This window comes from Eretmochelys imbricata, chromosome 8, assembly GCF_965152235.1.
Source record: "Eretmochelys imbricata isolate rEreImb1 chromosome 8, rEreImb1.hap1, whole genome shotgun sequence".
NCBI classification, from domain to species: domain Eukaryota; kingdom Metazoa; phylum Chordata; order Testudines; family Cheloniidae; genus Eretmochelys; species Eretmochelys imbricata.
The window spans coordinates 70,870,833-70,898,014 of NC_135579.1; the positions used below are offsets into that span (position 1 = coordinate 70,870,833).

Here is a 27,182-nt window from a genome sequence, read left to right on the forward strand (position 1 = left end):
TATATATATATATATATGTAAATAAAGACTTTTTTTTTGTAACAGTGGGGAATCTCTCTTGCAGGATTTAAGGTTTTTGTGGATGGGAGTGGGTATTGCAGGACAGGACAGGAATAGGATTAAAAATGTTGTCCCAGGCAGCACTCTACTTGGCAACGGATTGCCCGTTATTTTAGTTTCTTCTGGATTTAATACAATACCACTATTAAGAAAGCTTTTCATGAAAATTTTGCAGTACAAGGACAAATAAGCTGTTACAGGTATGCAGGAATGAAAAGGGTAAAATATTCACACAATTTACCTACAATTGGTATTTGTCTGTTGAATCAAATTACATTCAAAGCACTAAGGAACCCAAAAACTTGACAGGAAGTAAGAAAGCAATATTAAGACTACAATATGTTCAGCAGGCTACAAGACACATTACAGAATTCATATAGATTGTATATGGTTTAAATTGATGTCAAAGACCATCTTAAAAAATTCATTAAAATACTGATTTATTAACAATATATTTACACATTTTCCAGCGCTCCATCAACCACGGTGCATGTTCAAAGTTAAAAAACCAGTAAGCAGTAACCACAAAATGAAAACATTTTAAACTATATTTTATACACAATTTATACAAAGGAATACTTGTTTAAATAATACAACTGGACACAAAAATATACATTTTTAGAGAAATTCACATCAGTAACTGTATAAAGCTCTCTCCTGAACTAGGGTCCTGAAAATTTAGGACTAAAACATTAGCTCTGTAAAAGTAAAAAGTTACTAGCCAGTCCTGAAAGGCCACTATATAGCACACGGACATTCTCAAGGCTATCAGCTTATATTTCAGTTTGTGTATTCAAGTTTTGAGGTCCTTATGATTACGCAAACATCAGAAATATAGTGGTATAAACAAACTGTATTTGAGAAAACAGTTTTAGAGCCAATATTAAAATCTTTAGGCTCAAAAGACCCCCTAATTTAAATACTGTTTGATACTATCTTGTACTCCAAAAATTAGGAAGAATTAGACTAATGCACTTAAACAAAGAACTTTTATTGTTCAGCAAGCGTGCTCACCCCATGATTTTGTATTAGTAGAAACTTAATAAAACCTCCCATACAGTGTTTTTAAAATGAAACCAATTCACCTTTTCCTTACTTGAGTGCATTTACGTTAAGGCTTTGTACCATCTGACCCAAAATTTTACAACATAAAATGAATGGGTCCACAAATATGCTAGTATGTCTCATTGAGACTTAGCATGAAGAGAATTAAAGCTTTACACCTTAAGGAAATGGACACAGGGACACATGCTGATACCTTGAATATGTTTTCCTTTTTGTCTCAGAACCAGGATGAAAAGGTTAATTATATTAATAGTATGAGACCAGTGTTTAGTCTGTTCTTTTTAAAAGCAAGTTAATTTAATTGTAACATCTTTGGAGAAATTTCCAGTTCTGTGTCTGTAGTTCCTACAAATTTCATGCAGAAAGATACGTTTCTGAAGAGAACGTTAAGAAATTACATTTTTTATGTAAATGGAATGTATCCAGAACTGGAAACAAGACCTATGAAATATAAAAACGTTTTTCTGGATTTTGTCGTCATCATACATTTGTGTCTTGCAGTAAAGGTTCTTTGGCCTCACCAGGGGCCTGTGGACTGTGTGGATGACCATGACTGCCACTGTGTTTTTTCCAATTGCTGGACCGTACATTTAGATTGGTGTGTTCAGGAATAAACAAGGCAACAAGCAAAGCCAGCAGCACAGAGCATGCTCCAAACAAGAATGGGGGTCCAGGAATTATGGAGTTCTGAAAATAACAAGAACATTTATTTTCTAGAGGAACAGTTAAGTAAATCCATAGTTCACAGACACTGGTTGTTTCACATCAGGCTCTGTACTTAAAAATATTTTACAATTTAATTAGTTTAGGGCAGAACACTCTTAATGAGTGGGCTATTTCAATACCCAGCCCTAGTAAACCTTATTCATAGATGAACAATAGTTATTTTCAAAGGTTGAGGGAGGAAATCCAGAAGAGGAGAAACTTGTTAGATGAGTTTCTCTTTGGGTGTTTTTTAAACTGCAGAATTCTCTAACTTCACAGGAAACATGCTACTGCCTAATGTCTTACCTGCCAGAAATACAAACTTAGAGAATCATACAGCTGAACTGCTATTTCCAGCCAAGTAGTTAAAAACTCACTGTAGCTACCAGATGAAGTATAGGGTTGGTCTTCACTGCCCTGTTAACCTGAGGTATAACTCGCTTTGTCCCTAACCCAGCTCCTTTCAAACACACAAATCTCTAGCTTGCTGGCCCATCTGGGACTGGGAGTAGGTTGAAACACGAATGCTGCTGACACTGGAGATAGTAATCCAACATCAACTGCTAATCCATTCGCTCTGTGTAGCTCAAATATTGCATCAACAATGTGGTCACTCTCACTGGAACTAGGCTACAGTGGAGAAACTTGAACTCACTGTTGCGGTGGAGACAAGCCCGAAGACAGAAAGTAATGTGCATAAGGTACTGAAATAAAAAGTTAACTGAACAGACTGCTCTTTCACCATGCAATTCTCAGATATGCGCAGCATTACAGCAAGTTATGAAGAGAATGAACTGTTAGCGACACTTGCTTCCCCACTCCTCTTTCACCTTTCCTGAGAGGTGGGGGTGGGGGTGTGTGTGTGTGTGTGAGTGAGAACAGGATTATCGAGATCTTAAATCAGTCCCCCCACAATTCAAATGTAGCTAACAGCTACATTTAAACAAGCAAAGCCAAGGTATTTACTACTATTTAAAAAAAATAAAAACAGGACTGTGAATTAAACAGAAAAATACAAGAGCAGAAGACACTCTCCTTCACCCTTAAATATATCCTGTTGTAGACATTACAATGGTACAGTGTTCACAGACCTAGACACCATAAGAAGTCATTTAACTATACAAAAGGGACTATGATCTAATTTGTGGTCCTTATTTTTCATCTCAGCCAGAAAGTTACTTTATGTCTGAATTTCATTCTATGGTCCTACTCTTTTTATTCATGCAATATGAGCATTAATACTTAAAGTAAATTGAGTAAACCAATCCCCCTCTCCAGTCAAGTGTAAATAAAGGACAACAAGATCTTGAATCTTTGTCTTTCACCACACCATCAAAAAGACCGACTCGTAGGCTTATTTTGCAGCAGTAAGTTTTAGATATTTATTTTTAAAAATAATACGCTATAGCTCGAAGGACCAGACCTGGCACTCGCTTTCAAGGAATGAAGAAGTAGTGCATAGGCTGGTATCTATGACCATAATGGCAATTTCTGCCTCCTTGTAGGCAGAGGGCATACTGACAGGCCAGAATGTTTTGCAATGTCAAATAAAGAGGAGAATGTGCTACAAGGAAGTGGTAAGGCCCTGACAAGAAGCACGCCACAAGGAAGTATGAAAACAGCAAAGCATATTCAGCTTTTTAGTGTCCAGTCTAAATCACGTGTTTTAAAAATATTCACTAGACATAAGATACAATTCTGGGCACATTAATACCAGAAATAAATATTTACAAGTTAAAGAAAATTTAGAGAAAAGCAGAAGTTAACAGGCAAAAAAGAGACCAACATAAAAGGAAAGAATCAAGAGATGTGTAACTTGGTCAGAAGACTGAGAATAGAAAGTGTTTAAAAACATGAACGAATGGGGTTCTTTTTAGGGCAATCCAAAGGAGCAACGGGATTAATCAATCACTGGAAAATTTAGGCTCAATATCAAGAGGATTGTCTTAATTGCAAGAGTTATTAGACAGGTCAAGAGTCTCACAACAGAAGTGGTTTGAGAAGTCCCTTTGCTTGATTCATTTAAAGCTGGACTGACTAAAGCACTGTAGAATGTGCCACAGGGTACAGTCCTGAATTGGCAGCGAGATGAACTAGAGTATCCAATTTACTTCCCCCCCCGCCCACCTTCCCAAGGTCCAGGACAGAGGTTCTCAAACTGTGGTCCACAGATCACCAGTGGTCCGCAAGCTCTATTCATGTGGTGTGCATAGTTCCCTCTAAGATGGGTGCCTGGGCTGCTCCACACGAGAGAATGAAGGGCCACCCACCTAATTAGTGGAGCTGCGAAGGCATGGCTCCCTAATTAGGTGCCTGGAGAAGACGCACATGTAAGGCGAGGTGGTGGCCTTGGGGAGGAATAGGGGGTATGGGGGAGGGGGCAGTGGGTGAGAAGTGGGGGAGAATTTGGGACATGTAGGTTTGCGATGGCCAGAAAAAAAAAAAGAGGAGGTGACTTCCCCCAGTTCCAGTGCTGCCATGGCAGGAAGAGACCCTCCCCCACCCCTCCTTCCGAGCCCCAGCTTGGGGTCTGCCACGACAGGAGAGAGAGGGCATATTCATCACATTAGAAAGGTAAGACTACGGATATTAAAATACGAGTGGTGTGCTTTTCTTTGTAGAACAAAAAAACCCTTAAAACTATAAAGTTTTTTATATAGCACTTTTATCCAAAGTGCTTTACAACAGTTAGCTAATGGTAGAAACATTTGGAAACATCACTAAGTGGTCCGCTGAGACCCTCAGCGATTTGCAAGTGGTCTGTGGAAAAAAAAAAAGTTTGAGAACCACTGGTCTAGGATTGATCTTTGCTGCATTTCTTGTAATTTATAAATAAATAGGAATAATACCTGTTGTGAATGGTGTTGTGTGGCCACGTTACCTCCCAACTCAGTTTCAGTCATTGGGAGTTCATTCAATTCTACATGGAATATGTAGAATATAAAACCATAAAGTGCTGGTCCCAAACCATTACACAATCCTCGAATTCCTGTTATCATCCCTTGAACAACACCTAAAGAAAAAGGCATTCCATGAAATTAAATGTGTATACAATGAAGACTGTTTAAAATGCTTTTTGGCAATTGTCTAACATGCAATGGGGCCTGATTCGCTTTTTCCCTACACTGGTGTAAACTAGGAGTAACTTCACTAAAATCAATTGGGATACACCACTTTAAGGCTGATGTGAGGAGAATCATGCCTACACCAGAACCAAAAAAAATGAGGAACATTGGGCAAGACAAACTTTGTTTTAGACAGAACACAGCATTTCCTATGCCATACTGACCAAAAGGCTGTCAAATCTGGTATGCTGTCTCTGACAGCTATCTATGCCTCATGGTTCAGAGAAAAGCAAAAATATATTACTGGGGCTCCTAAACCCTACAGTAATAATAAATAAATGCACCTGAAGAATTGAGTAAATTCATGCACAGTGGGAAAGAACTGAAACATGATCAGCTGACGTACTGAATCAAGAGAAGTAGTGATGTAGTATTATGCTACCTTCAATGACTGGGTTTTCCCTATGCTAGAGACTCTCACTATTCTCATCTGCCTTGTTTGAGCAGTATAACCCAACCACCTCCAAACAGTCCACAGGCCTTTGACAACTGCGTATCACTTTTGAGAACTACCACTCTTCTACAGTGAAGTTAAAACTAGACTAATGTTTCTCATTTACATTAACATACTACTATGCTGGCTAATTTGTCCTGCAAAACTAGCATGGAGGTTGAGGATAACCCTTGAGTACCAGTAAGACAGCATTGATCCATCTGGTGGTAAGGAGATCAGAATATCCCTAGTTTGAATATTCCTTATAATTATCAACACCACCACCACTTATAAAACATACCCTGTTGATCAGCATCAGCAGTTCGTGAAACTAGTGCACTTACTGCTGGGAACGTAATACTAGACATTGCTGCAACAGCCCCTGCTGCCCACATCATCCTGAAAAACATAGAAGAGAAAGAATCAAGATAAGAATTCTGAATTTCTACCTTCCATATACCTCATTACAAAGTTTAGAATGAACTGCACACACTACCCCATGCAATAGTGAAGTCACAAGTTAATCATCATTGCTGGATTTCATACCTATCAATTATTCTGAGTTTAACAAATGGTGTAAAATCATGTAAGAGATGATCAGAAAAATCCCTAATCCTTGCAAAATCCTGACACTTGCTGGGAAGCACTGATCATGTATTTTGATCACCTCTTCTTAATTTGGGAGGAGAGTTAACATCCAAACGGCTATCTTAACTTAGTTTTCCCCCATTAGGTCATGGGTACATTAGCACATGTAAAGGGTGCAATGGGGGGGGGGAAGGGGGGAAGTGCTCTGATGTAAGCTGACATCTTGACAAGTCAATGCACTCTACTACAAGCAACACGACCAAAAATAAATAAATGAATCAAGAAAATCTGACTGTTAGAGAAAAGAGGACAAAGCATTTTTCAATGTTGTTTGGTGTCCATTTCCTTTTAGATGAAAAATATCCATGAACAATTTTCGGTTTTAAGAATATTGGTACGAGAGATTGACATTGTTTAGGTCAATCATACAGTACAATACCAAATTCTTGGTTTGGGATGGTTCACCAGACAGTAGTGATTTCTTTGACTTCACCAAGTACAAACCAATTACATCTTTAAAAAGAAGAAGAAGAAAAAAAAAGGTTCCAGCTTAAGAGGAGACAAAGGACGTGTTGCCTGTAACCTCTCATGTAAATCTGATGCATGTAAAAAAAAAAAAAACAATGTTGTGAATGTTTCTTTATTAAGTAGTAAATAACAATTTAAAATCTTAGTATGTCAGTTCATTAATTCAACTAAAACGAAACGTACGTACCAAGGCTCCGAGCCAAAACCATACCATGCAAGCTGTAATATTTGAAATCCCAGACCCAGTAAGATGGTGTTTTTATTTCCAATGGACCGCATAAGTAAACTCAAAACTACTGTCTGATGGGAAAAAGAATGTAATTTTAATTGTGAATAATCAGGCTATACAGCAATACATATAAACAGTTCACTAGTTTTGACAGAAGCAAAGTAAAGTTATGTGATGTAGTATTTTCTAGACAGAGATTGAAACACGTAATAATGGAGAGAGAGATGTGAAGAGATTGTTACCTCGCTCTTGACATGCAACAATTTAGATTTCCCTTGAGAATTCCATACACTGGGGATATATTATTTAACCTGCCCTGATGGCTTAAACAAGCTATTTTTCAACCCAAACTAAGCTTAAGGAGAAGACTGAATCAACTTCTAAGAGGTTTGGGAGTTTGACTATGGAAGAAATAAATTAAGGTTAAGGCACTAGACTAGAATTCATGATGTGGATTATATTCCCAGCTCTGACAGATTTAAGGTAGTCTCAATGTCTGTGCATCACAGTTCTTCCACAAAATGGTGATATTTTTCTACTTCCCAGGATTTGAGAATGAATTGTTTATGAAATGGTCAGATAATAGGTGATGGAAAAAAAGGAAGCCATATAAAATCGGATCGGAATTCAAAGCATCTTTCCTTTTCTATTCTAACCTCCTGAAATCAGATAGACTGGGTCCTGGAATTACAGTTACAGGGATTGTCATAATACTTCGCTCTCACTTGAACCCATTACATTAGTGAAATTTATAGATTAATATTCACCTGTGCAATAATGGACAGAATCCCAAGAACTGCTATAAATGCTGCAACGCTTTCAGGTGAAAATCCCATTATCTACATTAGAGAAGAAGTAATTTGATCATTAAACTTCAAATGTACATTGACACGTCTTTCATGTTTTGTGACATCAGTGGAAAGAATAAATGGAGTAGCCAGAAAAACGCTTAATCTGAAATAGAAGATGACATCCCCGATTTTATTCAATCCCATAATCATTCAAACCAACATTTACTCTTGCATAAAATAAAGAGAAAGATCTAGTGCGGGACAGAAAATAACTTCTATCATTGAGTATGGAACTTGAAAGAAAATTGACCCCATACTATAAGATTAAAAATAGTTTATCAGCTAATGAAAGCTAATTTTAACCACTGCAATGTACTGGAACTTGTACTTCAAGGAATAATGCAAATTATTAAGAAACATGAGAAATATTTTGAAAACAGATTCGTCTCTTTATTAATTATCACAGTAACTAAAAGCCACTATCAGCCATCATATTGACTACCCATATATTGCTAAAGTAATGTAACAAGTGCAAAGAAAACGCCCTTCTATAAATTTAATTTCTTCATATGCAAATTCTTACCTGTCTGAGGTATAGGAAGAAGCTGGAATATTGACCTGCCTCCGGGAGGTAGGAAAGAAAGACTGTTATGCAGATTAGAAGCACTATGGAATCTTGACCCACTTTCTTTAGTGACTAGGACAAAAAAGACACAGCTGTAAAGTCAACAACAGAAAACATCTACTCTTCATCATTCATAACCAACGACTCACAAAATTTACACTGAAAGAGGCAGATACCTTTAATGCATACAGCACTGTTAAAACGTGTCTTTCAGCACTTACTAATCAGCATTTGCTAATCAGCAATTTGAAGTTACTCACACCCTTCCCCAATAAACCTAGGAACTCCTCAAACAATTTTTTAAAAACCCAAATCGAGATAAATTACTATCAGTCCCATTCCTGACTCAAAAGCAGTACAAATCCAAATCTGCATATATCAAGCTACCACTCCATACTTAAACATTTAAATAGCTTACTGCAAAGGGGTCAGCCTGTTCCCAAGAAATGGGTGCTCCCCATGATGCTGGCCTCATCTTCTCGGGCAGTGATTCCGGTACAGCAACAAGAATAAAACAAATGTCCAACAAAGCTATAGCTGTAGCTAGGACCACTACCAAGCTATTTCCATAGACTCGACCAAGGTAGGCACCAATAGCTGGGCTGGTAACTAAACTTGCTGCAAAAGTTGCTGAAACCTGTAACAGACAAAAGTCAGTATGAGAACGTTTTCCAGGAAGGAAAATCAAACGTATCCACTCTTTCTCTAACTTCACTTTCAGCACCTTGAATACTTCCAGAAACTCAGCTACAAATCACCCTAATCAGGTGGACAAGTTCTGAACTAATGCAGTTATTTTCTCTGGCATTGCAGCAGCAACCACAGATTTCAGACATCTGAAGTTTTTAATGAAAAAATTTTGGTTAAGCAGGGCAGCACTGTATAGCTTTATGACTGTGTCAAATTTGTGAAGTTTAATTGGACATATCGAGGTCTGATAAAGGGGGAGACTCAGTATAACATTTTCTTTTGGGGGTGGTAGAAGAAACTGCTTATTTGCACAACATCCGCAGCTCTTAATAAAATCAAAGAATTTACATTGTATAATAAAAGCTGCATATGCAAACAAAATGGAAAATAGCACCATCCTGCCAACATCTCACACTGACCCAAGAAAGGGGGAAATAGAAAAGAATGGAGAGAAAAGATGATACAATGGCCATTTTAAATTTAAGCTGACAACAAGACATTCAACAGGAGATGCATAATTGGATGGTAGGACCAAGTTTCCATTTGGAACAGTGTTTTTAAAAAACTGAGTGGCCAAAATAAGAGTTTATAATGGCAAAGATATCAACTTTGGAAAGCTTGTGTCTCCTGCAGCAATATGACAAAGCTTTATTAAGAGAACTCTAGTTGTTGAGCCTCACAAGGCTTAAAGGTACAGAGGAATTAAGTACATACCAGCCCATAGGCCATGCTTCTTTCATGTTCTTGGGTTATATCTGCTACATAAGCAAACACCACTGAGAAAGTCACTGCAAAAACCCCAGAAACAGAGATAACAGCAAAGTACCACCTGGGGACAAAAAGGAATCAGAAAAAAGAACAGCTCAGTGGAGCTAAAATGTAACTAGTAGTGATTCACAAACTTCTGAAACACATCCAGACAGATTAAGGTATCTATGATTGTCCAATGTATTCCTGACAAGTAATTTAAATATTTATAAAGTCAGTATGAATGTGTCTTTATATGGTTATGTAATCTCTCCAGTGTGCACTGAGGGTACAACATAATTACTTGCCATTCTACAAAAAAAGGCTTTGTAGGTTAAATTAGGATAGTTCATTACAGATCGTTCAACATTAGCCTTAGCCCTGAGTCCACAGACTGGCAATTATTTCACTCAAAATGCATGTTGCAACATATAAACTGTTAAACAAATAGCCTATCACCCAGGCATAGGGATCAAAATGGGGAGACCACAAAAGACTAGATAGCAAACTGAATTAGCCTGATACAATATGAACAGTTGACTCTCAGACCTCTATTAGTTCTAAGACCTTGTCCTATCTTATTTCAGATTTATCTGCAGGAGCAGTACAAAATTTGAGACAATTGTGAACTAGCCATTGTCCTAGGGACATTAGACTCATGAATGGAGGTGTACTAACAGAACACAAATTCCAGCTACTCAAAATTTGCTAGATTCAAATATTTGATAAGCACAACTATAATAAAGCTGCAGCTACTTTTTCAGTAGTAGTTTTAATATTACACACTAGTGCTTAAGGTATATGCTAGTTCTGAAGAATATTTTCAATTCTTAGTGACTATTTACTTAGTACTGAAATGATTTTGCTGAAAATTTCAGCCAAATAAAGATATGCAAGGATTAGAGAGACATTTAAGGTACTGGGAAATATACTGTATAAAATTATTCTCAACTATTAAGTTATTTACCCCCAAAAGGCTTAAAAAGTACAATACAGCCACTCACAGGCCATATATCTTTCAAGTTCTTGGGCTCTCTCCGCTACATAAGCAAACACCACTAAAAAGTCACAAGTCACTCCAGTACTAATGTACTAGCTTAGAAGGAAGCATGGGGCTAACAGACTGGAGATACAAAATTCTAAGCCTGGCTTTGAGGCGTTCAGCAAGTCACTTTACCCTGTCTCAGTTTCCCCAACTCTGCAATGGACTGGTACTTCCACACCTACCTCACAGACGTGTGCTAAGAAGTAAACAACTTCTGGTACATTAACTGGAACACAAGTGCTATTATAAATGCTACATGTTCTTGCTGTATGTAATTAATAACACACTAAAGACAAAGCCATAAATAACTATGCTTGCTACTAACCATGGGCTGATCTTCATCAATGGAATTGGTGCACAAGTGAAAAATACTGTTAACAGTAAGAAGGACTTTCGTCCCCAAACATCAGATAGAGCACCTATGAGAGGGGCACTGAGAAACGATAACAAGCCCTGAAAAGTAAAAACAAATTTTAAATAAAAATCAAGAAATGAAAGAAAATACAATAGTTGAAAGATTGTTAGAAACTGACTGATTTTGTTTTGCAGATTAATGATAAATGTTGGCTATATGGAACAATGTGTCAAGCAATGTCTTCTATGAGTATCCTTCATCCCCCTTTTCCACTCAGCAACAGTTACCTACAATTTGAATTTTACTAACCCACAGAAACCCAAAATGTGAATCCAAATGCAGTCAACACACAGCTTAATAAAATGCATTTTACATTTTTATATGCTGTACTTAGGAGAGAGAACATTTTTCAACACACTGAGGACATGTGGTCTAACAATCAGAGCAAAGGACTGGGTGTCAACAGATATCTCGGATTCTTACGTGCTGTGACACCAACCGATTGTGTGATCTTGGGCCACTCAACTGGCCTATTTATTCCTCAGTCAAACCAAGTACAAATTTTAGCAAAAGCAAGACCTTATTCAAATAAAGTGCTGCATTTGAGCTCTCCTTGGTAAATTTACCCTCACATTTTATTCACAGCTTGAAAGCTATATTGGAAGGCTCTCCTTATTCCACTTAATAAAGCACCAGCACTTATGTACGTACCCTTTATTGATTTTAAATTGTACTCTCACTTATTGATTTAGACTGAATTTTCATTCTACCTACCTTTACTCCTTGGATTAGGCCATTCATTAGAAATGTATGCTTTGGGAAGGTTTCATGTAACACCTATAGAAGAATTATGTACATTACATACTGCATTATCCGTATTTCACAACACTAAATATGAATACAGACTCAAGGATTAATATGAGGCATATTATGCCAACAATTTTAATATAAATTACAGTAAAATTCACAATGAAATTAATAAATTCAACATCAATAATCTCATTGTTAAATAGTGCACTACAGACATTTATATAGTAGACTACACAATTTCTAATAGTAAATTATGCTATGCTTCTTACTTTCTAGAAATAAAGGCACCAGTGGATAAGCTACAATGTTAGCACTACAGCTCAGGTTAGTAAAATAAGGAAAGAACGTTCTTCAAAATCACAGTGTATTTTCTTCATTTTACCACACAAGACTGACCAAAATTTCATTAAGTTTGATAAAAGTATCATTCCTACTTCAATGAAGACAGGATACTATTGTAGGAGTTCCTTATTTAAGGAAAAATACACATTAATTAGGACACGCCTTACTTATGTGACGGACTGGTTCAGATACCAAATACACACTACTTTTCACAAAGGTCAGTTTGCTTAAAAGGATTTCAATATCATGGAACACAAAACCAGTACCACAACAACACAGATAGATACTGAATGGTGAACATATGTACTGCTCAGATGGTTTGAATACACTGTTTTTTGCATACTAAAGCCTCATCTACACCTACAAATTATATCAATCTAGGTACAGCACTCAGAGCTGTGCAAATTTTGTGCCCTGTGTAACATAATTAGGTCAGCCTGCCTACATGTACAATGGGCATTAGGTCAACTGATGTGTTTACAAGATAAAAACATTAGATTATGAGTGCTTGACTCTTAAACCTTGTCTACAAGGCAAAGAAGTTTTTGCCTATAGATTTCAACACCATAGCCATATAACAAAAACACCCCAAACCATCACTTCCTAAACCAGAGCTATGCTGGCAAAACTTTTAAGTTTAACCTTAATCTCTGTAAACCACTGTGCACAATTATGGCATATAAACAAGAACAAAAGTTAAAAATCTCCTTTCCTTATATTGCAGATTATCAGGATACAATATCTGTCCATAGACTTCAGTCGTGGTATCACACTTTATTTCAGAGAAGTTAAATCATATCACTGACTGCAGAATAAATGAATTACTTAGGCAGGAGTGAAAACATGTTTACAAAAGAGAAAGTTTCTGCTTGCCATCACCTTGTTAATTACCAAAGGTTAAAAAGACAGTACAGAAAAATACATAATATTTAATGAGTTATATTTAAAGAATGGCCAGGTGCGGTAATGATCCTTTAAGATCAAAGTCACAAAGTTCTTAAAATTGGGACTGGAATCCCATGCATTCCTAGATCCTACTCCTGTGCTCAAGACAGACCTCTGTCTGTGGGGGTAACAGGAATGGAAGGTTTGAGGGTTTTTTAAAGTATTTCTTCTCAAAAGTGTGTGCAATTAGCACAGATTATATATGTTGATATGTGAGTAATATCAACAAGCCCAACTCTGCTCTACATGGATTGTTTAATCTTGACCACATTTGGTAACATAACACACGAGATGCTCTTCCAAGTGTGAAGTTCAGGCCAGCTCAATTCCACCCAAACTTTATTTTCAAGTTTAATGCTCTGATAATACTGCAATGAACTGAATATTTTAGCTTTTTTTTTTTTCTTTTTCTTTTTTTTTTTAAACTTTTCAAGCAATACAGAAGAAGTTCATTAACCATATCACTTACCACCAAAGTAGGTGCTGTCAAAAGTCCCCAAGCAAAAAACTCCAAAAAAATCACTATGACAGCATGGTAGACACTAGGCGAACCTATTCCTTGAGGCTAAAACACAAAAACAAAAAAGTTGTTACTACAGAATATTTAAAAAGTTGCTTTATTAATAAGAAAGTTGTTTGAATGTTGGTTTATAAGCAAGAAATTGTAAGATGAAGTATGGCTCAAAACAAGCTGTTTCAGGAATCTGAAAGTCTTGTGTAAGCTCTGATACAGTGAAACTCCACTGAGGGGTAAAGCATAATGAATGACTGGAAGTGTCTTAAAACACAGCACTGTATAATCCCTCACTCTCTCAGATTTTGGGAGACAGACCAGTCCTCACTTACAGACAGCCCCCCAACCTGAAGCAAATACTCTCCAGCAACCACACACCACACAACAAAAAACACTAACCCAGGAACCTATCCTTGCAACAAAAGGCCAATGCCAACTCTGTCCACATATTTATTCAAGGGACACCATCATAGGACCTAATCACATTAGCCATGCCATCAGGGGCTCATTCACCTGCACATCTACCAATGTGATATATGCCATCATGTGCCAGCAATGCCCCTCTACCATGTACACTGGCCAAACCGGACAGCCTCTACGTAAAAGAATAAATGGGCACAAATCTGACATCAGGAATCCTAACATTCAAAAACTGGTAGGAGAACACTTCAACATCTCTGGCCACTCAGTAAAAGACTTAAGGGTGGCAATTCTGCAACAGAAAAGCTTCAAAAACAGACTCCAACAAGAAACTGCTGAGCTTGAATTAATATGCAAACTAGATACCATTAACTTGGGTTTGAATAGAGACTGGGAGTGGCTGGGTCACTACACATATTGAATCTATTTCCCTAAGTTAAGTATCCTCACACCTTCTTGTGAACTGTCTAAATGGGCCATCTAGATTATCACTACAAAAGCTTTTTTCCTCCTGCTGATAATAGCTCATCTTAATTAATTAGCCTCTTACTCCACCTATCTATATGTTTCATTCTATGCATCCGATGAAGTGGGCTGTAGCCCACAAAAGCTTATGCTCAAATAAATTGGTTAGTCTCTAAGGTGCCACAAGTACTCCTGTTCTTTTTACATAAGCGGCAAAGAGTCCTGTGGCAGCTTATAGACTAACAGACGTACTGAAGCATAAGCTTTCGTGCACGTATCTGACGAAGTGGGTATTCACCCCCGAAAGTTTATGCTCCAATATGTCTGTTAGTCTATAAGGTGCCACAGGACTCTTTACCGCTTTTACAGATCCAGGCTAACACGGCTACCCCTCTGATACTTTTTACCCAAATGGACTTCTTTTGACTTTAAAAAAAAAAAAAAAACAACACTCTGCCTCAACACATACTCTTTCAACCCTCAAGGGAGACTGGAGAATGAAGAGGCAATGCTCAGCCCTGAATTAGATTTGGTCTACTATGTTCATATGACTAAATGCAAACAGACAAAGATTTGGATTTAACAGTGCTCAAATCTTCTGAGCTGTTCTTGCAAAATTTCTGCCATCTTGAGATTTCTGCCACTCTAATTCAGCTATTCTTACAAGATTTTGGCTACATCCAAGCCAGAAAAATAAAGTTTCTGGTTTTGCATCAAGTGACTTGTAACCAAAGCTATAGGAGTAGGTCTAAATACAGCTACTGGAATTGAATTGGAATCCAGACTCCAGCAAGAAACTGCTGAATTGGAATTCATTTGCAAATTGGATACTATTAATTTAGGCTTAAATAGAGACTGGGAGTGGCTAAGTCATTATGCAAGGTAGCCTATTTCCTCTTGTTTTTTCCTACCCCCCTCCCCCCCCAGATGTTCTGGTTTAACTTGGATTTAAACTTGGAGAGTGGTCAGTTTGGATGAGCTATTACCAGCAGGAGAGAGAGTCTGTGTGTGTATGGGGGTGGGTTTTTGGAGGGGGGCGAGGGAGTGAGAGAACCTGGATTTGTGCAGGAAATGGCCTAACTTCATTATCATGCACATTGTGTAAAGAGTTGTCACTTTGGATGGGCTATCACCAGCAGGAGAGTGAATTTGTGTGGGGGGGTGGAGGGTGAGAAAACCTGGATTTGTGCTGGAAATGGCCTAACCTGATGATCACTTTAGATAAGCTATTACCAGCAGGACAGTGGGGTGGGAGGAGGTATTGTTTCATATTCTCTGTGTATATATAAAGTCTGCTGCAGTTTCCACGGTATGCATCTGACGAAGTGAGCTGTAGCTCACGAAAGCTCATGCTCAAATAAATTGGTTAGTCTCTGAGGTGCCACAAGTACTCCTTTTCTTTTTGCGAATACAGACTAACACGGCTGTTACTCTGAAACCTACTGGAATTGGTAAACTGTACCCACCACCCATTGAATTTGAACAGATTTGGAAAAAAGCTTGTTGTTTCGACCCATCTCTAATAAAAGCTTTATATTCTGTAATGTTTAGTTGAAAACATGTTTCAGAATACTTTTAGTACCATGGTTACTTCTGCCCTTTTCTTCTTCCTTCCCTAGTTACCACACACATGTCCAGCATATTCATGAATATTCTTTTGCTACACTTTTCTGTTTTCCAATGAGTAGAGATGATTTTAAAATTTTTAAAGAGGCCAGAGAACAGCTTGAACTCACAGCACTACCCTTGCATGCAGGAGCTCCTCTCGGTTTCACTCCCATCCCACCTGACTATAGTACAGGATCCAAACAGTAAACTTCTGTAAGTACCACGGGCAACAAATACTCTTTTTCCCTCCCAGGCTACGGATCAGCATCAGACTTGCTCCTGCACAATGGAGCCTCCCTCTCAGCTGCTATCTCTGGTTCCTCACTGTACCAGGGAGTAAAGAAACAGTTGGTGGGATGGGAGTAGGAGAAGTAGATACTGGCAGCTACTCAGCAGACACACCCACCTTACAACCCCAAGAGTCAGAGGTCAAGAGCTTTTCCAACATTTCTATGGGCAAGGCATGAAGAAATAACAGTGTCTCTACCCCACTGACACCTAATCTTGGGCAGGTGAGAGCAGGTCAAGGAAATGAATCAGAGACTCCACTGAAGAGCTTCACTGCTTACAACACTACATATTTTTAAAGAGACGGGGGAAGGTGACTACCCTTATCTGCCACTGCATTCAGCCATAAATCATTTAGCAGGATGTTTGTGCTAAAATGATCAGACATGAATTAGTGTCAAAATTTAAATCATTAGGCTTAAGCAGTAACAGACAACTGAGTTGACAGAGAGGGAGCTAACTTCTCAGAGTTACTGTATCTGCTTCTGTCTACTGAATGAAAAGGCAAAGTACATTTAAAATATTTTTGTTGTAACCCCAAGTACAAGAAAAATTTATAAAAATGTACGTTTTAAGATTCTGCAGAACCTTGACTGTCATGAGATTTGATTAATACATCAAGTAGGCCTGGAGTCTGAAAATGAATCACATAAAACACTGTATTAGTGTGCATCAACTAAGCATAAACTAAAGGAGAAATCACTAAATGCATTTCAAAACAACATTTTTACATCTTCCACAACAGAGATGTATTTTAGCTACAAAAATTAAAGCCTAAAGACAAAAGTGTAGCTAAATACTCAAGTCAGAACTGGGATCTGACACTCATGGTAGAAGCAGATGTTCTTTGTCATTATATATTCTGAGGATGGTAGTTGTGTTGGGACAGGCAACGCACTAGTTGAACTACAGAAACCCCATCTGCCAGGTCAGATAGGCATCTTTCTAGTCCAAGAGGATTTTGTATTATAGATCAAGCCAATGATAAAATAAACTTGTATGTGGATTATAGCTAGAAGATACTTCTATTGATACAACACTGGAAAAACTCTAAAGCAAGGACAACTTCAAATGTACAATCATAAAAGCTGAGATTCCACTTGTTATTAATATAGTTTACAAACCAGAATAAGTTTCAAAGTGAATTACAAGAAAGAGCAGAACAACTCAAAGCTTTAACTCACCCTGTCAGACTCAAGTATCCTAGCTCAAATTTCCTTTCATCAATGGTCTGAGAAGAATGAGTATTGTACATATGACATGAATTGCAATAAATCAAAACAGGATGAATTAAGGAAAGGGTCTGAACTACTATTATTGCCTTCCTTTGGAGAGTCTACATCACAAGTATTTTACGAAATGTATTTTGTATTTCATTTGTTTTTGACTATGGCTATTTAACAATTATACAAAGGAGGATAGCACTACGGTAAGATCTTTATCACACAGTTCTACAGGAAGTCTAATTGCAGTCACTGCTGTAAGCATCCTCTTAATTTAATGAGGACTGTGAGTTATAAGAATAATACATAGTGACATTACTGCCAAATCAGGTTTGACTGATGTTCTGATATTAGAGAGTACACAAGAAGCCACATTATTATTCCAAAAGACATTTCTACACATTGCCACCATACTCTAGTCTTTTTACAGAAAATGTTGCTGAAATTAATGGTGTAGGTACCTCTGCAACTTATTTAGGAAAATATACACCCCCATTCTCTGAAAAGAATTCTTGCAGAGAAAAGGACCGAGTTTCTTTGGGGCTAAAAAACTACAAAATATAATGATTTTACCCCATAACTGATTGATAAAAAATAATTTAAATTTATTGCTACTGAGCTGCAAATTAGGGAAATTCAAGGCCCTTTCAATTTACCTGTTCCCCAAAATATCATTCAGCATGTCAGGCAAGTGAGGAATTGGGGAGGATGAGAATAGAACAGAGGACCAATTTATGGTTTTTTGTTTGTTTGTTTTGTCTACAGTACGATCCATGCATCTAAACAGTTCTTGCTGCCATTATAAGTAACATAGTCTAGTATAACAGTATACAGCCTCAACAGGTCATTAACTCACAAAAAATAAAGTCTTAATATCCTTTCCCTACCTGGGTTTGAGAATAGGCAAATATTTGCACAAACAGATCACAAACCAATCTGTGTTGTCTAATGACTTCCCAAACAGTTGCAGGCCTGTTTTTCACTCTATGTTTCTGTACATTTGAACTCAATGTACTTTCAAATGGCCTTGCACTCAGATTTTAATACTGGTAACTGACACTGAAGGCACTATTTTAGGTATAACTGGAAGATACATTGAATTTTCTCCTTATCCCTGGAGGCAGTCCATCCAAGTGGAAATTAGAGAATGGCACTTTTGTAACAACTCAATTTTTGTTTCCAAATAAGAAATTCTAATTTCACTAGTTGCATGAACTAGTGGAGCATAAAAAAAAAGTTACTGTCTGTATTCACTCACTATATTAATCCTGTAAAAAACATGTGCCTACATGTTTGTAATGTCATAAGTTTTTACTTTGTAAAGAAATGACAAACAGTATTATTGGTCTTTCACAGTAGATATTTATCAGTCAAATATGAACTTGCTTTGCCTCTGACCCTTAAGTAATCTAGGCAGTAGCTCAGGGGTCTGCAAACTTTCAGAAGCGGTGTGCCGAGACTTCATTTATTCACTCTAATTTAAGGTTTTGTGTACAAGTAATACATTTTAATGTTTTTAGAAGGTCTCTTTCTATAAGTCTATAATATATAACTAAACTATTGTATGTAAAGTAAATAAGGTTTTTAAAATGTTTAAGAAGCTTAATTTAAAATTAAATTAAAATGCAGATCTTATCAGTTTAGTGTGATCCTTGCCCTTGCTTTTCCTTCCTGAGTTTTCCAATGTCTGGCACGTATTTGGATACTTTAAGCTGCACACAGACTTCTGAGTGATCAGTTGTTAACTGGCTCCAAGAGGGACAGGGGACAGATTTCATGTGTGAAAACACATGTTCACACAGGTATATGGATCCAAATGCTGAAAGCATTGCAAATGCAATTTTCTTCAAACAGTTAAATTTCACTGGCAGGGACATCCAGCAAGTCAGAATAGAGGCCCCATGATCTCTCTCAGTAGCTTCAAGTGCATTCCTCAGATCTCCAAACTTTGATGCCGACAATTCTGAGCTTTTTAACTAAATGAGCTGCATTTTGAAATCTTCAACACCCATCCACTGAAATACAGACAAATCCAAGTCGCTTTCATTGAACTTTTCAGGTTTAATTAGAAAAGAAAAGATTGGCCCAAATCGCTGGAAATCTTGAAGTCTGTCAGAAAATTCTGATTCCAGTTCTTGCATGCACATTCTAATCTCAACATCAAACGAAGTGTGTTGTTCCACGTGGTGTGATAGTGATGTAAGCAGCAAATCAGGACTTAAAAATATTTCAGCACAGTGGTGCTGGAACAATTTTTAAGGTGGGGGTGTTGAGCTGTGCCCTCTCTTGCCCCTGTCTGTACCCCTCACTGCCACAGGCTGGGGCCAGTGGGCCACAGCTGGGGACGGCTGCTGAGCTCTGGGCCAGCGGCAGGGACCCCAGGCTGGCAGCAGAGCCCCCAAGACGAGTAACCGCAACCTGGGGCTGGCAGCGAGCTCAGCAGGGCTGGCAGTTGGAACCCCAGCTGGGAGATGGCCGGCAGCCAGTACCCCAGGCCAGCAGCCGAGCCCAGAACCAGGGCAATGTGAGTGCCACTGAAAATCAGCTTGTATGCCACCTTTGGCACGCACACCATAGATTGCCTACCCCTGCAGTAGCTCACCAAGTTGATGAAGACAGTTCTTGGCTGTTTGTACAAAAGACCAGCAAACTGATGTTTTACCTTTATTTGAAGGACCTATCTTAAAGCAATAATATGATTTTAATGCATTTTGAAAAAATATCTGAACTACACGAGTAAAGCAAGACATACATTGTTACAGTTAGCTGGACCAAGTTATCTCTCTCCCATAACCGAACTATGCTGATTATAGATGTACATTTTAAAAGTATCTCTGGCAACTTCATTCAATCACTAAGTATTCCAAGTTCTGTTAGATAAAATACTTAATAACTATTTATTGGGAAACATTTTATCACACTTCCAGTGAACTTGAAAACCTTACAGTACTACTTTGATACAGAAGTTTGTCTCACACTTACCCACCTATTCTTTTTCAGAATATGGAAGCCGAAGGAGACAGAACAAAGACCAAAGGATCCCATGATGGCGATGCACACACTGTATGGGTAAAGCACATCACAGATGGGCTTTTCACCAACAGCAGAACCACATCCTACTTCTTATACTCAGAACTCCCTGCTCTATTCTACAATGGTTTACAGTCTGCCATCATCCTAGGCTATTGTGAAACCAACTGCTACCTGAAAATGCACAGCAGTTTTCTAGCTGGTATTCCTTTCAAGATTAAGAGTTTAAATATTATCTAATCCATAAATGTTGTAGACTTACACATATTTATACAGAATGGTAAATACATGGATTTAAGTAAAGTTACCTTCTATTGAGTCTTGACACAAATGCTCATTACTCATAAACTTACTACTTAAAGGCAAATCACCATACTAGGTATAGATTTAAGAAATACTTTTAAACTAACAAATGATGACCAAATGGATGCCAATAAGATAGGTTTCCTTACTATCAGGTGTTTCCCCTCTATCATGAAATAATGGCAAAAAACCCTGCACCAGCCCGGAATTCTTGATCCCACATGAGGCAGCAGCAAAGAACATAGTTTTAGTCCCACCCAAGGCTGCCAGACAGCCCCACCAGGGAAAAAGAGTCAGAGGCTCTTTGGGAACAAAGTTCCTATGCCCAGCCCATGTGCTACCTTCAGAACACAGCATGGACCCAGCTCTGGTAGAAAGCAACCAGAGGGAGTGGAGACCAAGTTAGGCTTCAAGTCAAACTACACATCAGAGGCAGGAGCCCTTGCAACAGAAGTGTTTATAGGGCAGCTTCTTGATCACACAGGACCCAGGTAGCTCCACCGAGAGCAGGGCTTTTCAACCTTTTTTTTTTCTGAGCCACCACCCAACATGCTATAAAAATTCCATGGCCCACCTGTGCCACAACAACTGTTTTTCAGTAGATTAAAAGCTAGGGCCGGAGTCAGGGGGTAGCAAGCAGAGCAATAGCCTAGGGCCCCATACCACAGGCAGCCCCAGAAAATTAAGTTGCTCAGGATTTGGCTTCAGCCTGGGCAACAGTCTCAGGATTCAGCTTTCTGCCCTAGGCCACAGTGAGTCTAACACTGACCCTGCTCTCTGGTTTATTCTGGCAGACACCCTAAAACCCGGAGGCCCCAGACTCCTGGTTGAGAACTGCTGAGATAAAGGATCTCCCAGCAAGCTAGCTAGCAGAGACAATGTAGCACTGCATGTGGCACTTCATTACCCCATTAGCTAGAGTCAGACTTCTGTCCCAGGTTGACCTGTTTTAGGCATTGCCCTCAAGCCAGGACCTAACATGCCAACTAGGGTTGCCAACTTGACATTTAAAAACCAGAACGCTTCAGTAGGCATACCAGAATCCCACCCCCCACCCGGACCCACCTCCATGCACTCCTCTTCCCCCAGGTCAGAAGAGAGACTCCTGTGGAGCTCAGCTAGAAGCTGGAGCTACCCGGGGCAGGTAGGAGGGAGCCCCAGCTGAGTAGGAGCTGACACAGGTGATGGCTGGGTACCTCCTCGCCTCCCTCACCCACAGTAACCGGACTTTGAAAGTCCGGTCAATAAATCTGACAAGACACTGTTAGGTCCCCTTACTGATCAGATTTTCCAGCTGAAGACTGGCAGCTGGCCACTCCTAATGCCAACCCCAGATTCCCTTGCAGACCTAACCAGAGAGATCCTCTGTGCACTCAGGCCTGAAAAGTGTCCCCCTCACTGTGCTGGGCTTTTCAATAGCCCTCCCCCGGTCCGGGGTCTAGCCAGACTAGCCTCACTTTGCTAGGTCCGCCCCTTCCCATGCCCAGCTCACGGAACCCCAACGCAACATGTCTCCTTCGGCCCCAGGCCAACCCCCAGGCCACACTGCTCTAGCCTGGCCTCCCCATATCAATGGCCAGCCCCCTACCTGCACCCGGGCCTCAACTCACCCCACGCTCTCTCCCCCTGCCTCACTGGGTCAACCCAGCGCCCCCGCACGCCTCCAGCCCAGCCCCTTCCCTCCAGCCAAGGCCTCAACGCGCCCCCGCACCTCAGCCGGACCCTTTCCGCCTACCTCTCCCCAGCTGCCGCCTCACTCCCCTCCCTACCACAACCAGCCCCCGTCACGCACCCCGAAGCTGGCGCAGGCCAGGCCAGGCCCCAGCCCCCCGCAGGCCTCACCGTGCCGCCGTCCTTAATGATGATCTTCTTGGCCAGCATGATGCTGCGGTTCACGGCCCGTTTCTTCTTCTTCCCCCCCTGGGTCATTTTACCATCCTAGGGCCCCGGGGGGGAAATGCTGAGCGGCGCGAGGCCTTCGCTCCCCTGCTCCGAGCTCGCGCCGCCACCGCTCACGCTCATTGAGCGCCCGCCGCCATCTTGGGGGACAGCACTGGTCACTCTCACATCACGCGATCCTCCGATTGGCTGAGCGGGGGCACGTGGGCAAAGATACCCCGCCTCCTCACGAGCTGGAAAGAGGCAGCCGGGCGGGAACGCCTGACGGCGGGTGGGGGCTCTCCCACACCGCCAGCCGCTGGAGTTTCCCAGCTCTGCGGTGCTCCCCGCCAGCGCCCCCCCCCTCCTCCGCCGCCGCTTCCGGGCGGAAGGATGGCGCTCAGCCCCTGCAGGGCCTGCCTGTCGCTCTACGCCCAGGCGGGTTACAGTCCCCAAGCTGGGACCACAGAGGGCCCCTGTCACGGGGCCCCCCCGAGGCACTGGGCCTGCGCTCTCCTGCAGCCCTACCGGCTCGGCTGTAGCCACACAGCTTGTTGCTAAAAGCAATGTAGTGTAGACAAAAGATGAGATTATGAGATTATCATAAACCGAAGGTGTTGGGCCAGCATAGCTCACAAACGCTGAAGTTTGTTGTCCCTCATCCTCACCACACCCATCAGCCAGGACCGACTAAAGCAGCTCCAGGGTCTTTAGTCTGTTTAAAAGAGTTGGCAAGGCCGCAGTGGGGTGCTCGTTGTCCTGACAGTCATGACATGGTATCCTTTCCCCCATAGGGCCAATCCAGGTTTCCACAAAGCTTGATTTGTGTGCAACAGGCAGGGAGTACTATTACACTTGTTTGGGGACAGCATACAGGTGCATCACCCTACCCAAAGAAGAGCTCTGTGTAGCTCAAAAGCTGGTCTCACTCACCAACACAAATTGGTCCAAATTAAAAATATTGTATTTTCTCACCCACTTTGCCCCAGTACCACTTATGATAGCAGACTCCACCATCCATGGGGTAGAAGAGCAATGGAATAATAATGGCAAAATAACATTAAAAAATGGGATTGAGACACCTATTAGGATGTTTAAGCCGAATAGGAAATATTCATAATAGGTTTGGATGCGTGGTTAAAGTTAACTAAACCCTTGTGTACAAATAGTTTTTCTACTAGTACAACTGTGTTAGTAAGGGGGGTGTATGATTTTTTAAAAAACCAGTAGAGTTATACTGGTACAACTCAAGGTGGATGCAGTTATGCCTATATTAATGGGCCTTAGAAGAAATCTAATAACTTAGTGGCATAGCTTGAACTGACAATTTAAGTAAAAATAATACTAAAACATTGCAGGAAGTTGATTCTGATGTCACACAGAATCATAGATTAGGGTTGGAAGAGACCTCAGGAGGTCATCTAGTCCAAACCCCTGCTGAAAGCAGAACCAACCCCAACTAAATCATCCCAGCCAGAGCTTTGTCAAGCCAGGCCTTAAAAACCTCTAAGTATGGAGATTCCACCACCTCCCTAGGTAACCCGCTCCAGCGCTTCACCACCCTCCTCGTGAACTAGTTTTTCCTAATATCCAACCTGGACCTCCCCCACTGCAACTTGAGACCATTGCTGCTTGTACTGTCATCTGCCACCACTAAGAACAGCTTAGCTCATCCTCTTTGGAACCCTCCTTCAAGTAGTTGAAGACTGCTATCAAATCCCCCCTCACTCGTCTCTTCTGCAGACTAAATGAGCCCAGTTTCCTCAGCCTCTCCTCATAAGTCATGTGCCCCAGCCTCCTAATCATTTTTGTTGCCCTCCACTGAACTCTCTCCAATTTGTCCACATCTTTTCTGTAGTGGGGGGGGGGAAGGGCCAAAACTGGACACAGACTCCAGATGTGGCCTCACCACTTCCAAATAGAGAAGAATAATCACTTCCTTCGATCTGGCAATGCTCCTATTAATACAGCCCAATATGTCATTGGCCTTCTTGGCAATGAGGGCACACTGCTGACTCATATCCAGCTTCTCATCCAGTGTAATCCCCAGGTCCTTTTCTGCAGAACTGCAGCTTAGCCAGTTGGTCCCCAGCCTGTAGCAGTGCATGGGATTCTTCTGTCCTAAGTGCGGAACTCTGCACTTGTCCTTGGTGAACCTCCTCAGATTTCTTTTGGCCCAATCCTCCAATTTGTCAAGGACACTCTGGACCCTATCCCTACCCTCCAGCATATCTACCTCTCCCCCATCTTAGTGTCATCTGTGAACTTGTGAAGGGTGCAATCCATCCCATCCTCCAGATCAATTAATGAAGATGAACAAAACCAGCCCCAGGACCAATTCCTGGGGCACTCCACTTGATACCATCTGCCACCTAGACATCGAGCTATTGATCACTACCCATTGAGCCCAACAATCTAGCCAGCTTTCTATCCACCTTATGGTCTACTCATCCAATCCATACTTTTTAAACTTGCTGGCAAGAATACTGTGGGAGACCGTATCAAAAGCTTTGCTAAAGTCAAGATATATCATGTCCACCGCTTTCCCCATATCCAGAGAGCCAGTTATCTCATGATAGAAGGCAACTAGGTTGGTCAGGCATGACTTGCCTTTGGTGAATCCATGTTGACTGTACCTGATCACCTTTCTCTCCTCCAAGTGCTTCAAAATGGATTCTTTGAGGACCTGCTCCATGATTTTTCCAAGGACTGAGGTGAGGCTGACTGCTCTGTAGTTCCCTGGATTCTCCCTCTTCCCTTTTAAAAGGTGGGCACTATATTTGCCTTTTTCCAATTGTCTGGGACCTCCCCCGATTGCCACAAATTTTCAAAGATAATGGCCAATCACATCTGCAGTCACATCAGCCAACTCCCTGAGCACCCTCCAATGCATTAGATCTGGACCCATGGACTTGTGCACGTCCAGCTTTTCTAAATTGTCCTTCACCTGTTCCTTCACCACTGAGGGTCACTTAGCTCCTCCCCATACTGTGCTGCCCAGTGCAGCAGTCTGGGAGCTGACCTTGTCTGTGAAGACCGAGGCAAAAAAAGCATTGAGTACTTCAGCTTTTTCCACGTCATCTGTCACTAGGTTGCCTCCCCCATTCAGTAAGTGTCCCATACTTTCCCTGACCACCTTCTTCCTAACATACCTGTAGAAACCCTTCCTGTTACCCTTCACATCCCTTGCAAGCTGCAACTCCAGTTGTGCTTTCGCTTTCCTGATTACACCCCTGCATGCTTGAGCAATATTTTTATACTCCTCCCTAGTCATCTGTCCAAGTTTCCACTTCTTGTAAGCTTCCTTTTTGTGTTTAAGCTCACCGAAGATTTCTCTGTTAAGCCAAGCTGGTCACCTGCCATATTTGCTATTCTTTCGGCATCCTCAATAAGGCTTCTTTAAGAAACAGCCAGCTCTCTTGAACTGCTTTCCCACTCATATTAGCTTCCCAGGGGATCCTGCCCATCAGTTCCCTGAGGGAGTCAAAGTCTGCTTTTCTGAAGTCCATCTTATGTGACAGGGATAAATCATGAATGCAACTTCTGCATCAAAGTTATGATATGGGCTGCAAATGCAATAAAAAATAAGGTATTCAAAAGTTTAACAAATGGAGCGGGGGGGCACCAAAGACACTGCTTGACTGTGGCGCCATTTGGTCTAGGGTCAGCTCTGGTCTATACTATCACTAATAAATAAATGTGTAGAGACAAGAGAATCCTGATGAGCTTCAACATGGTATTCGTCTGATCTCTCGTGAGATTAGAAAACCTACAATTAAAGCTGTCCCCACTTTACTGTATTTTGATGCCATAAATAATTAGGCTTTTAAAGCATTATTCTCCCTTTGATTTATAGAGGTAACTGCCATTAACAGTAATGGATTTAGTGTGTGTCACACACTAAAGGGACACTATGGACTCCTTAATCTGATGGAATTTGTTAATTTGAGTTCTTTTAACACGATCACTAAAAGTACAGGACACTGTTCTAGCTGGGATAAAAAGAAGTTTTCATTATTAATAAACTACATCACTAAACCTTTTAACAAACCTAATTGAAATACAGGCCCAAAAGAAAAGAAAAAAAAAAGTCTTTCAGATGGATCTCTTTACTTATCTGGAGAGTGAATGTTAGATGCTTTGGCTGTACAAAGAGACATAATTATGCCAAAGTACAGAGACACCTTCTGCCCCCGAGTGTGCCTGAATTCCACTACAAAAGATAAAAATAAGGAAGGAATCATTTTTGTTCTTTCGCTGAAAATCTGCAAAATTTCTATCAAAATGAACATTTTCATTTTGGTGGAAAATCCATGGTTTCAGTCTAATGTTTTAGCAAAAACCAAGCCAAACCAAAACAAAACTCCACC

The 27,182-nt window shown here is 40.4% G+C and overlaps 1 protein-coding gene across 4 annotated transcripts; it reads right to left on the reverse strand.

Annotated features, from left to right (window-relative positions):
* Positions 1-483: 483 nt before the first annotated feature.
* Positions 484-22,999, reverse strand: SLC71A1 (solute carrier family 71 member 1). 4 transcript variants are annotated; one of them, XM_077825039.1, is made up of 13 exons: positions 22,777-22,976; positions 20,584-20,662; positions 13,553-13,648; positions 11,761-11,823; positions 10,957-11,084; positions 9,554-9,668; positions 8,568-8,786; positions 8,108-8,221; positions 7,501-7,572; positions 6,692-6,804; positions 5,690-5,787; positions 4,680-4,843; positions 484-1,812 (listed from the first exon to the last, which is right to left on the reverse strand). In XM_077825039.1, exons 2-13 carry the CDS (start codon positions 20,644-20,646, stop codon positions 1,606-1,608), a joined length of 1,452 nt encoding a protein of 483 aa, XP_077681165.1. In that variant the 5' UTR covers positions 20,647-20,662; positions 22,777-22,976; the 3' UTR covers positions 484-1,605. The 4 variants fall into 4 exon arrangements, with proteins under 4 accessions (XP_077681165.1, XP_077681166.1, XP_077681167.1 ...); XM_077825040.1 differs by having other exon boundaries at positions 20,588-20,662; positions 22,777-22,839; XM_077825041.1 differs by lacking the exon at positions 22,777-22,976 and adding an exon at positions 16,947-17,012 and having other exon boundaries at positions 20,588-20,662.
* Between the last annotated feature and the right edge of the window lie 4,183 nt (positions 23,000-27,182).